The following is a 13,245-nucleotide window of genomic DNA, read 5'->3' as shown; positions in this document are numbered from 1 at the left end:
GATCACAAGACACTGCTCTTTACAATATCAAGAAGCTGGATGGAACCAATTTCCCATTGTGGAAGTAGCAAATTTGGCACGTGTTGGTACAAAAGAAGCAGATAAAACCTATAAAGCTCAAGGGGATAAAACCAGAAGATATGGACGAAGATGAATGGAGCGAAATGGATGAATTGGCACTTTCTACCATTATGCTGACTTTGGCAGAAAGCGTTTACTTCAATGTAGCAGACGAGATGTCGGCTTATCAAGCATGGTTAAAGTTGAGTGATCTTTATGAGAAGCAGAGTGCAACTTCACAGGTATACTGGCTTAAGAAGCTTGTTGACTTGAAGATGAAAGAAGGGACACCTATGTCCAATCATCTGAATGAATTCAACACAATCTATAGTCAGTTGTCAGCTCAAGGTGTCAAGTTTGATGAACCTGTTAGAGCTATGTTCCTGTTGATCACATTGCCGGAAAGTTGGGACACTTTTCGCACAGCTTTGAGTAATTCTGCACCTCCAGATGGTTTGAACATAGCAGGTGTAGAAGGAAGTCTGCTTACTGAAGAAACCAATAGAAAGACAATGGACAAAGGCAAAGGAACAACCTTAGTTGTCAGGGGAAGGACCAAAGAAAAGTACAAAGGTGGAAAGAGGAATCAGTCTCGTAGTAAGTCCCGCAGTGCTAAAGGCAAGAGTGACATAGAATGCTACCATTGTGGCAAGAAGGGTCACATGAAAAGAGACTGCAGAGAATGGAAAGCAGAAAAAGGCAAAGAGAAAGCTGAAGACCATGGTGAGAAGAACAAGTCCTCAGTGAAGATTCAAGAAATAAATGTGACAAACACTGTTGCAGAGGATGACAGTCTAGTGTTAGGAGACATCTACTTCTTGAAGAATACAATGGACTTAGCTCTTCTTACAGCATCTGATGGAAATGCACTGAGTGATTGGATTATAGACTCAGGGGCATCACTTCATGTGTCTCCAAACAAGGAGTGGTTTACCTCTTATGTGCCCACTAAAGATCATGTTCGGCTAGGCAATGGGCAGACATGTGAGATCTTAGGTGTTGGAGATGTTCAATTGAAGTTTCAGAATGGCTCTTCTTTCACGCTAAAGAATGTGAGACATGTTCCTACAATTACAAAGAGCTTGATCAGCACAGGTTTACTTGATGATGCTGGCTACGTCACCACTTTTGGACAGAACATGTGGAAGATATCCAAGGGTTCTATGACAGTAGCACATGGAGTAAAGTCTAGAGGACTTTACATGATTTATGTATCAAATGTCTCTAAAAATGTAATCAATGTAACCGAGCAGCCGAACGTTTCTTTGTGGCATGGCCGGTTAGGACATATGTCCAAGAAGGGAATGGAAATCTTGTCTCGTTCTGGTTATTTGCCTGGCTTTTCATTTAATGATTTTGAATTCTGTGAACATTGTCTGTATGGTAAGCAAACACAGCAGCCACATAAGCATAGAAGCAGTAGAAGAGATACACAGTTGGCACTTGTTCATAGTGATTTGTGTGGACCTATGGCTAACCTATCTCCAAGGGGAGCTTCTTACTTTATGACATTTATAGATGATTACTCGAGGAAAGTATGGGTTTACTTTCTCAAGCACAAGGATGAAGCGTTTAGTGTTTTCAAAACGTTTGTGACACTTATGGAGAATCAGAGTGGCAAGAAGCTTAAATGCTTACGCACTGACAATGGTGGAGAGTATGTTTCAAAGGCCTTTCAGGACTTTTGTGAGTCAAAAGGTATAAAACGTGAACTTACTGCTCCTTACAATCCTCCTCAAAATGGTGTTGTTGAGAGGATGAATAGGACCATACAAGAGGTCAGAAGTATGTTGTCTAATGCACAGCTGCCAAATGGGTTTTGGGCTGAAGCTGTATCAACAGCTGTTCATCTTGTAAATAGATCTCCTAGCAAGGTTTTGCAGAAGGATTCAGTGCCAGAGATAGTATGGTCAGGCAAAATGCCCTCATACAAGCATCTCAGAGTCTTTGGCTGTGAGGCATATACTCACGTTCCAAAGGAATTTAGGAACAAACTTGAGCCAAAGAGTAGAAAGTGCATCTTTCTAGGCTATGGTAATTCTGGTGAGATGGGGTACAGACTTTGGGATCCCGAATCCAGAAAGGTTGTCCGCAGCAATGATGTTCACTTTAATGAATCCAAATATCATTCTAAACTAGAGAGGGTTGAGGAGATTAGAAGAGTTGTCTTCCAAGAAGATGGACCTACACGTGCAAGACAAAATGTCAGGGCTCAAGAGGAGCAAGGACAGGATAGAGTGGAACCACAGGTTGTGGCTGAGCCTGAGCCACCTATTGTGCGTAGATCTGGACGTTTCAGGCGACCTCCTGATAGGTTTGTTCCATCTATGAACTATGTCATGTTGACTGATTGCAATGAGCCTTCATGTTACAAGGAAGCAGTGCAAATGAAGGACTCCGGGAATTGGCAATTGGCCATGCAGTCAGAGATGACAGCTCTGCATAAAAACCAGACATGGAAGCTAGTTAAATTACCACGGGGCAAAAAGGCTCTTCCCTGTAAATGGGTTTACAGGTATAAGATCACCGCTCATGATAGTCAGCCAAAGTACAAAGCAAGGCTTGTTGCCAAGGGCTTTAAGCAAGAACAAGGCATTGACTTTGATGAATTCTTCTCTCCGGTGGTCAACATGACTACATTGAGATGCTTTCTTGCATTGGTTGCCATATTAGATTTGGTGTTGCACCAAATGGATGTCAAGACAGCGTTCTTGCATGGTGATTTAGATGTGGAAATTTACATGCAGCAGTCAGAAGGGTTTGTTGAGAAAGGCAAGGAAGATTGGGTATGCCAGTTGTTAAAGAGTCTTTATGGCTTAAAACAATCACCGAGGGCATGGTACCATAAATTCCACAAGTTTATGCTTTCTCAAGGCTACAAACGTAGTGAGTTCGATCACTATCTATATACAAAGAAGGCTAAGGATGGTAGTTGGTTGATCCTTATTTTGTATGTGGATGACATGTTGATTGCTGGCAAGCACTTGGAAGAAATTTCAGCTTTGAAGTCAAAGATGGCAAAATCGTTTGACATGAAAGACATGGGTGAGGCAAGTCATATACTTGGTATGCGCATTGAGAGAGACAGATCAAAGAAGTTGATTTGGTTATCTAAAATAGAGTATATTGGCAAGGTTTTGCAACGTTTCAATATGGAGAAGGGAAAGGCACTGAGTGTTCCATTGCCACCATATGTGAAACTTAGCAAACAAGATTGTCCTGTGTCTGAGGAAGAACAGGCTGAAATGGATAAGATTTCATATGCGTCTGCAGTGGGTAGTTTGATGTATGCAATGATTGCTACTCGCCCAGACATTGCATTTGTAGTGGGAGTAGTAAGTCGATACATGTCAAACCCAGGCAAGAAACATTGGGAGGCAATGAAAGGAATATTGAGATACCTGAAAGCTACAAAGAGTATGCGTATATGCTATGGGAGTCAGGAGCTAAGTGTAAAGGGTTTTACAGACTCAGATTATGCAGGTGACTTAGACAACCGAAGGTCTACGTCAGGGTATGTCTTTACATTGGCTGGTGGAGCAGTATCATGGCGTTCTAGATTACAAGATTGTGTTACTTAGTCTACTACAGAGGCTGAATATGTTGCAGCATCAGAGGCATGCAAAGAATCAATTTGGCTTAATCGACTAGTAACAGATTTGGGAATCAAAGAAGAGATGCCTGTGTTATATTGTGATTGTCAAAGTGCTATAAAATTGGCTCGCAATCCAGTTTATCACTCAAAGACAAAGCATGTGGATGTGAAGTATCATTTCATCAGGGAAATGCTCGAGGATAAGCAACTTCAGCTTGTCAAAGTTCACACCACAGAAAGAACTCACTATGATCTACACATTATAGTAGAGCGAGTTCACCATATCGTCGTGCTCTTCTTCTCGCACTCTCTCTCGCGTCACACTTCCGCTCGTACTCCTTCAAAGGTCAGCGGATTTGAGATCTTTGTGCAGCTTCATGTCGTTTACTATTCGGGCGTCATTTCAAGCTCGAAACGATGGTCGACCATGGCAAACACTATTTAGGAGAATCCTTTTGGCGATCGGGTTGGAATCTGGGTCATTAGCACAATGAAGTTTGGGTATCAAGGTGTGCAGAGCTCGTGACAGTCGTGCCGAGCATCTTCTCGTGGGAAAGCAGCCCAAGTTAAAGAGTTTGATTTTAAAAAAAAGTTGTAAGGTGGTGGGCATGCAGGAGAAAAGTGCCATCTGCATGGGAGAAGGAGGAGTGCTTGGAAAGCGAGTGGGGCTGAGAGTGGAAAGAGGAGTGCAAGTGGCAGTTTGCATGAAGGAAAGAGAGGCCAGATGGGTGGGCCGAAGGATCTGCAGGACACTGGACTGCATAAACAAAGAGGGTGGTGCAGCTTACAGGGGTAGCGGGCTGCCATGTCAAGATAGGACCGGAGGGCAGGAGGAAGGAGGGTCATGGCCGTGAGCAACAGGAGGCCGCGATGAAGAGGGGGACCAGCACTAAGAAGGTGGAAGGCCGCCATTGGACGGGGTTGACAATGAGAGAGCAGCCAGAAGGGGCGCCATAGGAGGTGAAGCCTCCAGGGGAGGCAGAAAAGGAATGCGAGAAGAGGGCTAGCCCGAGAGAAGGGGCAGTACGCAGTGGAGGAGGGCAGATGCTGGAGCAAGAGGGCTCGACAGTGAGCAGTAGAGAGGTGGCGGGGCTGCATACGATAAGGGCGCCATCAGTAGGAGTAGGGGCTGCACCGCCAACAGGGTGAAGCAAGGGAGGCTTGAAGGGTGGACAAGGGTGCCATCACATGAAGAAGAAGCCATCATGGGCTTGTGAAGCAGGAGAGAAGGTTGCCAAGGGCTTGAAGGGTGGACAAGGGTGCCATCACATGAAGAAGAAGCCATCATGGGCTTGTGAACCAGGAGAGAAGGTTGCCAAGGGCTTGAAGGAGTCAATCAGAGAAGCCACCATCATTGTATGAGGATTGTTTTTTTTGCTATGGATAAGTGAGTTCGCAGTTCGATGGGATTAGTTTTCGTTTTGAATTTGCCATCAATCATTTTGTCTATCTTGTCTCATGCCCCATGCCCGTGGTAGCATTGGTTTCGGGTTTTGTGTATGTGTGTGTGCAGAGAGGGAGGGTGAGAATGATTGAGTGAGCTATTTTGTGTGTGGTTGAGGCTTGTGTCGCCTCCCAAGGATTGTGTGTTTACTTATTTGGTGTAGGTATGGTTGTGTATGATGGTATACTATCAAGCCGGTTATGTGGAGGTGTTTATGTGTCAATGTGTACAACTGAGAATGCCCAGAGGCGAGCTGTGTAGTGAAAGTTTGCAGAAAGTGTGTGTGTGTGATTCTGTGTGGTTAGGGGTACGTGTGGGTTAATCCTTGGGCTAGAGCGAGGCAAGTTTGGTGTGTGCTGGGTTTGTTCCCCCTTTCCATCAGTGGTGCCCCCATTGAGGATCTACTGATTGCTCCTCGGTGAAGTTTTAAAGCCTGAAGATGATGCATGATATCGACTTGGTGCTTGCTAGAGAAGAAGAGGCTGCAGATTGGTTTTCTGCTCTCGAGCTATACCTATTGCAGTTGAGAATTTATGGAGATAGGCCAAATTGAAGGCACTACCATTTGTTCTACAAGGACAAGCCAAAGCCTGGTTTGAAGGATTGAATGTTGCAGGTCGTCAGCTCACTGAGCGAGATTCGCAAGCGGTTTGTTGAAGCTTTTGAGAAGCGGGTTTCTCCATCGGACTTGGGTGAGCAATTGAGCAAGCTAAAGCAGGATGTAAGTGAATATTTTGCTTTGTTTTTGGATAAATTTGAGTCTATATGGGAGAGACTAGCTGCTATTATATGTGTGCAAAATGGAGACCATTTCAAGCGAGAGATGTTTCTAGCGTGCTTGCATCCACGAATTAAAGAGAAGGTCAAGTGCGGTGGTGCAGAGGACTATGCGCAAATGGTTTGCTTGGTGAAGGTAAAGAGCAAAGAGGAAGCTGGAGATGGGCTTGTTGCAGCCTACAATTTATGGATATAGCTCGACAACGGAGCTTCATCATGTTTCAAAAGAAAGATGAAGCATCAAAGAGATAGCTTCTTTGCCATTGGTTAGCCATTCTGGTCATTCGTTTCAATTTGTACCTCCAGTTTGGTGTGCTGCTATACAAGAGTCTGTTAGCCCGACTAGCAAGGATGCGGTCCTATGTATGCATGAAGAATCAAATGAAGCTATGGATCAGAGCTCACTGGACAAGTTTGAAGATGTTGGCAAAGCGATGGTCGAAGCTGTGCAGAAAGAAGCTAGCCAGGGGGTTGGGCAACCCTCTCTTTTGCTTCAGGATGATAGGGTGTCGAAGGTTGGTGCCATGTTGTTAATAGATATACTTTTGAAGGTTGCTTTACAAGCAGTTTTGCACCGTTTGCAAAGCTCTTTGGATGTAGATTATGTTATAGAGAGCTCTCTAGCAGGTAAGAGCATAATGATGTATGGTGCAGATGCTTCGGAGGTGGGTGAACAGACTCATTTTGTGTACCTAGAAGGCTTGTGGATCCAGGTTGTTCAAGGCTTATAGTGCGGATAGCTACATGCATGGTTGGCTTACAGATTTACAGGTGCAAAGCGGGAATGGTTTGTATATGTTTTACAGATGGGTGGTAATGCTCAAAACCATCAGTTTGACCCAGGAGGGGCCTACACTGCACTTGGGAAAGCTCGGGGCTTTCCATTTGATCCGGGGGGATTCTACAGCTAATAAAATCTCTCCCTCTATCTATCTATACAATTGTTATACATACTATATATAGCTTCTTATTATGCTATCATGTTCTCGCTTCTTATGCAGTGTTCTAATACCTAAATAATACTATGGTTGAGCATGAATGCTCAATGAGGGGGTGGGCAATGATGGTGCACCCAAACGGTGTCGATCTGTGGAAGTGTCACCAGCAGGGATATGGCATCAGGTAGGTTGACGGTATCATATTTTGGGAAGACTCAAATGCATTTTGGAGCAAGTCTCACAGTGATGTGTATGCCAGATGCGGCCTTTTACTGGTCAAGTTGTGATTTTGGAGCTCTACTAGTCGGGATGCTTACAAATGCCTAAAGCTCGGTGATTGATATCTTTTTCTGTAGCCTCGGTTGTGCTCTACCACTCGGGTTTTTGGCTTGTCATTTAGAGTTCTAGGGAGGAAGCTGTGCCAGGATGAAGGTCGAGCTCGATCTCTTGGGAATTACTGAATGTCGAATTGAGCTCAAAGTCGAAAGCGATCATGGCGATCGTCTTCTCACCCGACGGAGATCTCAACATCAGAGGATCGACTTTGGGAACGGTTTATATTTACTTGCGGCCATGATGGCCTTGGCACAAGAGCCTGAATCCCCATGTTAAGGTATGCGAAGCTAAGCACAATTACTCAATTGTGGCTGCTTTGCTCGCAGGAACATGTCCAAGTCATAAGTCAAAAAGAAAAAATATATTTTTTTTCTTAAAAATAGCCATGCTAAAAAACGAGCTGCAGTTGATAAAAGGTGGCGACGCCATCTGGATGGAAATGAGCGCAGTTCCGGCATGGAAGGGAGCCCTTGAGATGGGTGTTACGAAGAGGATGGTGCTACTGCAGTGCATGCAGAACGTCAGTTTTTCATGGGTGGTTGCCAAAACGAGAGGAGTGGCCACATAGCACAGAAAAAGGGAGGCTGCCTACTCATAGAGGAGGAGCGCAAGGTGGGAGCCATCTGAAGGGGGTCCATTCAGGGCCGCCACAACAGGAGAGGCTCAGGGACGTGACCAAGGGAGCGCTGCAGGAGGGCCGCCTTGAGGTGAGCTGGGCCATGAGCAAAAAACAAAGGCCGGCAGTTGTGGTGGCTTAATGTACAGAGAGGGCGGATGGTTGCAAGAGCAAGTGGGGGACCGAGAGCTCATGAGAAAGGGGGGAGGGCGCGTCACTTCAAGGTGGGCGGATTTGAAAAGCTTAGAGGACCATGACTTGGGGCTTGGGAGCGTTGGGATGAAAAGGACCAAGAGCTGCACATTGTGAAGAGCTTCGGGGATCCTGTAGAGAAGGAAAGATCGGTCATGAGCAAGAGAGATGCCGCTCAAAGGGGAGCTGCCTAGCGTACAAGAAAGTGCTACCAAGGAGGAATCCATGATCAGAAGGGCTTGATGGCACAGGCTTGAGGATCTGTGGGTAAGCGGAGTGCTAGTAGCCGACAACATGAGGAAGGCACCAACTGAATGAGAATAAGTGGACGCCAAGGATTGTACCAGAGAAGGCACTTGGTTGACGCCATCATTGTATCTAGATGCTTTTTTGTGATGCATAGTGTGCTTGTAGTTATCTCGAGTGGTTTTAATTCAATCGTCCTTTCCGTCTAATCTCGTGCATAGCGCCCGTGGTAGCATTGGCTCCTGGTCTTTTTGTGTGTGTGTGCACAGAGAGGGGGAGAGAGGTTGGCGAGCTTACTGTGTGTTTGCAGATTTGATGAGTGTGCTATGCATTAGCAATTATGGTTGTGTGTTGTCGAGCCAATTATGCTTGGAGTTTATAAGTGATTGTGTGTAGCCAAGAAAACTCGAAAGTAAGCTATGCAGTGAAAGTTTGCGGAAAGCGAGTGAGTGTGTGTGTGATTCTGTGTGGTTAGAGGTGTGGAATGTATCCTGGGCTATGGAGAGGTAGTGTGGAGTGTGTTGGGTGTGTTCCCCCTTCCCAATGTGTATCCTAGTGAGGGGATGGTGTTCCTTAAGTTTCATACGATTTGGTATAATTTAGTGAGTTTCCTTCTGTTTGTGTGTATATGGGTTAAGTGGTGTAGTTGATAGTAGTGAGATTCTAGATTGTGGTTTAGTTAGCCTTCCAGAGTGTTGTATGCATGGGGGTTTCTCAGCTTGACAAGCTAAAGAGATTGCCTCTGTGCGCCTATCGTGTTTGTGTCCTCAATTGACATTATGTTGATCTAGGTTGTGTTGCATGCACTTTATAGGTGTTGTGATTTGCTCCCGCAACAACAAGGAGATTGTGATGCTCATGTTAATCCAGAATGGGCTTTTAGTGTAGAGTTCACTTATGATCCTTCTGTCCAAGAAGCATGTATGTAAGTTGTTGTAGATGCTCATGTGTGGTACTTTGACAGTGGTGTTACAAAGCACATTACCTCTCATCGTGACTTGTTTACCTCTCTCGAGGATATCCCTTGTGGGAATTCAGCCACTTGTGCCAACAATGTCTCTTATCCGGCCAAGGGATTTGGAAAGATTGTGTTGACTGTTGTGAATGACAGCTCTTTCACACTTTTGATGCACTTTATGTAAGTGGGATCAAGAAGAGCCATTTGTCTAAATCTGCACTTGCTAGACTTGGTCTCGTTGGAAATTTGTGGATGACAGATGTACAGTTCATAATCTCAGTTTTAGTGATGTGATTGTTGCATCATGCATTTTATGTCGTGGGCTGTATAATCTCACTTTGTATGACAAGTGTGGGCAAAATTTTGCAAATGCAATTGTGGACTCTAAGGCTTTTTCAGATGCAAAACTTTGTCGTGCACGTTTTGGGCATCTAAATTTTGCCAATTTGCTGCGTTTACAAAAATCTGATATGGTTTCTTCTTTGCCGTCTCTTGAAGCACCTATTAAGCATGTTTGTGAAGGCTATATTTTGGGTAAGATATAGTGTTTGAAGTTTTCAAAGGATGGTTCAGTTAGGGCTACACACAAGTCACAGCTTCTGTATAGTGATGTTTGTGGGCCCATGCAAACTCCCTCCTTGGGCAATTACCTCTATTTCATGACTTTCATTGATGATTACTTCAGGCATGCATGGGTGTATCCGCTTAAGGAGAAGTCTAAAGTGTTTATGTGCTTCAAGCAATTTTTGGCTATGGCTGAAAATGTCTCTAAACTGTACTATGGACACCCTCCGTTTTGATCGAGGGGGGGAGTATATATCTCATGAATTTAATGCATTTTTAGCTAGTCGTGGGATAAAACACCAATGTATAGTGCCGCATAAGTCTTAGCAAAATGGTGTTGCTGAAAGGAAGAATAGGTCGCTCACGGAGATGGCAAGATGTATGGTCAAAAGTCAAGCTTTTCCATATTTTTTTGGCTTGAGGCCATCATGTGTGCCACTTATGTACTCAACAGGTGTCCTACAAAAGCTTTGCAGTCTATGACTCTATATGAAGCATGGCATGATAGAAAGCCATCTATTGATCACATGCGCATTTTTGGGTGTTTGGTTTATGCTTTGGTGTCACAAACAAAACACAAAAAAATTGGATGACAAGGCTGTTGATTGCATTTTTGTTGGTTATAGTGCTTAAAGCAAAGGTTACAAGTTGTACCATTTGCAAACAAAGTGTATCTTGGTTTCACATGATGTTGTGTTTGCTACCATGTACTAGAGACAGCTCACAAGACATTTATGACAACTTATTACCTCTTTTCAGTGGTGGAAGTTCGAATGTAACTTCCAATGAGGAAAATGTAAAGCCTATTTGGGTTTCTAAAAATGTTATAGATCAAAAAATTCTAGATGCAGATGTACATGATGTACTTGATGAGGAAAGGGTTGAGAATAAGTAGGCTAGAGGTATGCAAAAATGGCCAGTTCATACTTTGCATGACAGTAAATTGGATGCACCTTTGTCTAGTCACACTCGCTCAAGTTCTCTCGATCCATGCATCTTATGCATCAGATTACTATGTTGTGGTTGCTTCCAATTTATGTGATGTTAAGGAATCTCTATCTTTTGATGAAGCATAGAATTCAAAAAATTGGGATGGATGCCATGCACTCAGAATATGATGCACTTATAGAAAAAGACACATGGACTTTATGTGCTTTTCCTCCTGGGAAAAAGTCCATTGGTACGAAGTGGCACTACAAGAGGTTGTGTGCTCTTGTGACGCTTTTAGCGACGGAAATACACTGGGTTTTTATAACCCCCGGCGTCGCTATGAGCGTCGCTAAAAGCGTCGCTACGAGAGCGTCGCTATAGGCGTCGCTATAGGCGTCGCTATAGGAGTCGCTATATAGCGACGCTCATAGCGACGCCTATAGCGACGCACATAGCGACGCTCTCAGGGAGAGTATAGCGACGCATATAGCGACGCTACAGAGCCATAAATAGCGACGCTTATAGCGACGCCTGAGAGAATATTTTTTTGGTGGCAGGGCATTGAATGTCCTGCCACCCATCAACCATATTGTACTTGATTCACTTTTTAAAAAAAGTGCAAAAATAAATAATAGACCCAAAATAGTCACCCACAAGATGCATTGTTTGCAAAATTGACAATTGTACACATCATAGACAAACTGAATTGATTGGCAAATGTAATAATGACAATTGTACAATATCATAGGCATAAAGAATTGATTGGCAAAAGGAATTGCGGTGACAAATGTAATAATATACATGGTTCAAAAAGACGTATAAAATCCGTCTCATAATACATAAGCTATGAGAAACCCTAAACTAATGCTATCTAGCTACGGCTAAACTGACGTCGTCTAATCAGACGTCTCATCGCGTCCAAGCGGCGTATCTGTCGGATTCTGCAAAAAAAGACAATAAGACAGTTTTCAGTAAATATAAACATATAACGACATTTATAAAACAATACAAAAAATAAAAAAGAGTAAACCCTAATACTAACCATGCCGCCGCAAGAACTGAGAATGTCCATCAGGGCGTTTAAGCCCTTCCTGCCTGCGTACTCGCGCTCGTACGGTGTGGGATCACGTCCTGTCATCGACCACTGTCAAAACATACAAAGATTTCATTATGTTAGAACTAAAAAACTCATAAACCCTAAACTATCGAACATGCATAAAGAGCAATGTGAAAAGACTTACAAAATCGGCCTCAAATGATGCCCATCCACCGCTCCCCAAGTGGTGCGAGCTCCCTGCCTCTACTCGCGCTCTGGCTGCATCCTTTTGTTGCTTCCACTTGTCGGGATTCTCGCGCGCTGCTTTCTTCGCATTCTTCCAATCTTCTTTGGCCAGCCAATCTGGCCTATTCCACCCATTCTTGATTGCTTTTTGCACTTCGGAACGCTTGTGTTTGCAGTATTCGCGCATTCGAATCTTCATCAGGTCTTCATTGAAGCGCTGATCCCGTGTTGGAACGGGAAACTCATCATGAAGTATGCTGATGACTCTGTTTTTTAAATCACTTGGTACTTCACTCCATTTGTTTAGTATATAGTGTCTAAACAGCTGAGAGCAAAGACCACGCATGCGCGAGATCACCTTCTTGCCGTCATCATCCATGATGATGCCGCCGCTGATGTCGACGGAGTAAGGCAAGCCCTCTGGCCGGTGACGCGTGAACCTGGGTGTCCCGGCAGGGGTCTCTAGCGGCGTGTCGATGGGGGTACAGACGTCAGGTGTCTCCATCGGCGTCTGGGCGCCGAAGCGAGGAGTGTCGAGTGGGGTGGCTCCTGGCGGAGTAGGTAGAGGTGTGTAGCTTCTAGGAACAGTCAGCCGTGCAAAACCTGGCGTAGACGGCGATGCTGTGGGGCAAAGAAGGGGAGGGTAAAGAGCCTCGTCGAACACGAGGCGGTGTGGAGGCATCGGTGGCGGAATCCCCACAACAACCGCCACCGCCACCACTAGAGCGCCGGTGTCTAGACGAGTGTGACGCTCGTCTCGTCGACGCCGAAGCTTCGGAGCGCGCCGAATGCTCCGAAAGAGAGGGAGATGCGGATGGTGTAGGAACGCGCGATGATGCGCCAGAGCGATGACGCTCCACGTACCACTGTCTCTGCTGCGGTGACAAAGAAGAAAGAAACTCCTCATCATCCATACCTGCATTAAACACACGAATATTTAAACTTAATATTGAATGAATAGAGTAGACAATGACGCAAAGACCATTAAATACAATGACGTAATGACGCATATAAATACAATGACGCAATGAATCGAGTGATAGAAGAGGCAAGTCGAAAACTCAGAATTTTCAATCAAAAGATGTGAGCGCGAGTAGAAAAGAGCGTTACACACCATGGAGGCTACTTAGAGAGCTAGAGCTTTTACAGCACGGAGCAAAATTGTTCAAATACAATATTTGTGGCTTTAAGAGATCTCTCTCTCATCCTCGCATAACTCAGCATAACTTCCTATATCTATATAGAGCTCTCCGTTTAAACACATATCCTCTGTTTCATTTTGTAGCTCCTCTGCATGCATCCCATAT

At 44.6% G+C, this 13,245-nt stretch overlaps 1 protein-coding gene across 1 annotated transcript; it reads left to right on the top strand.

Moving 5' to 3' along the window:
* Window positions 1-4,425: 4,425 nt before the first annotated feature.
* On the top strand, window positions 4,426-9,523 carry LOC147460700 (uncharacterized). The gene is made up of 2 exons (XM_086508414.1): window positions 4,426-4,885; window positions 4,967-9,523. Exon 2 carries the CDS (start codon window positions 6,242-6,244, stop codon window positions 6,605-6,607), a length of 366 nt encoding a protein of 121 aa, XP_086364540.1. The 5' UTR covers window positions 4,426-4,885; window positions 4,967-6,241; the 3' UTR covers window positions 6,608-9,523.
* The last annotated feature ends 3,722 nt before the right edge of the window (window positions 9,524-13,245 follow it).

Source organism: Adiantum capillus-veneris, chromosome 3 (genome assembly GCF_014529385.1).
Source record: "Adiantum capillus-veneris isolate H3 chromosome 3, ASM1452938v2, whole genome shotgun sequence".
NCBI lineage: Eukaryota > Viridiplantae > Streptophyta > Polypodiopsida > Polypodiales > Pteridaceae > Adiantum > Adiantum capillus-veneris.
Note: the sequence above shows the minus strand (reverse complement) of the source record. Positions and strands in the feature narration are given on the sequence as shown.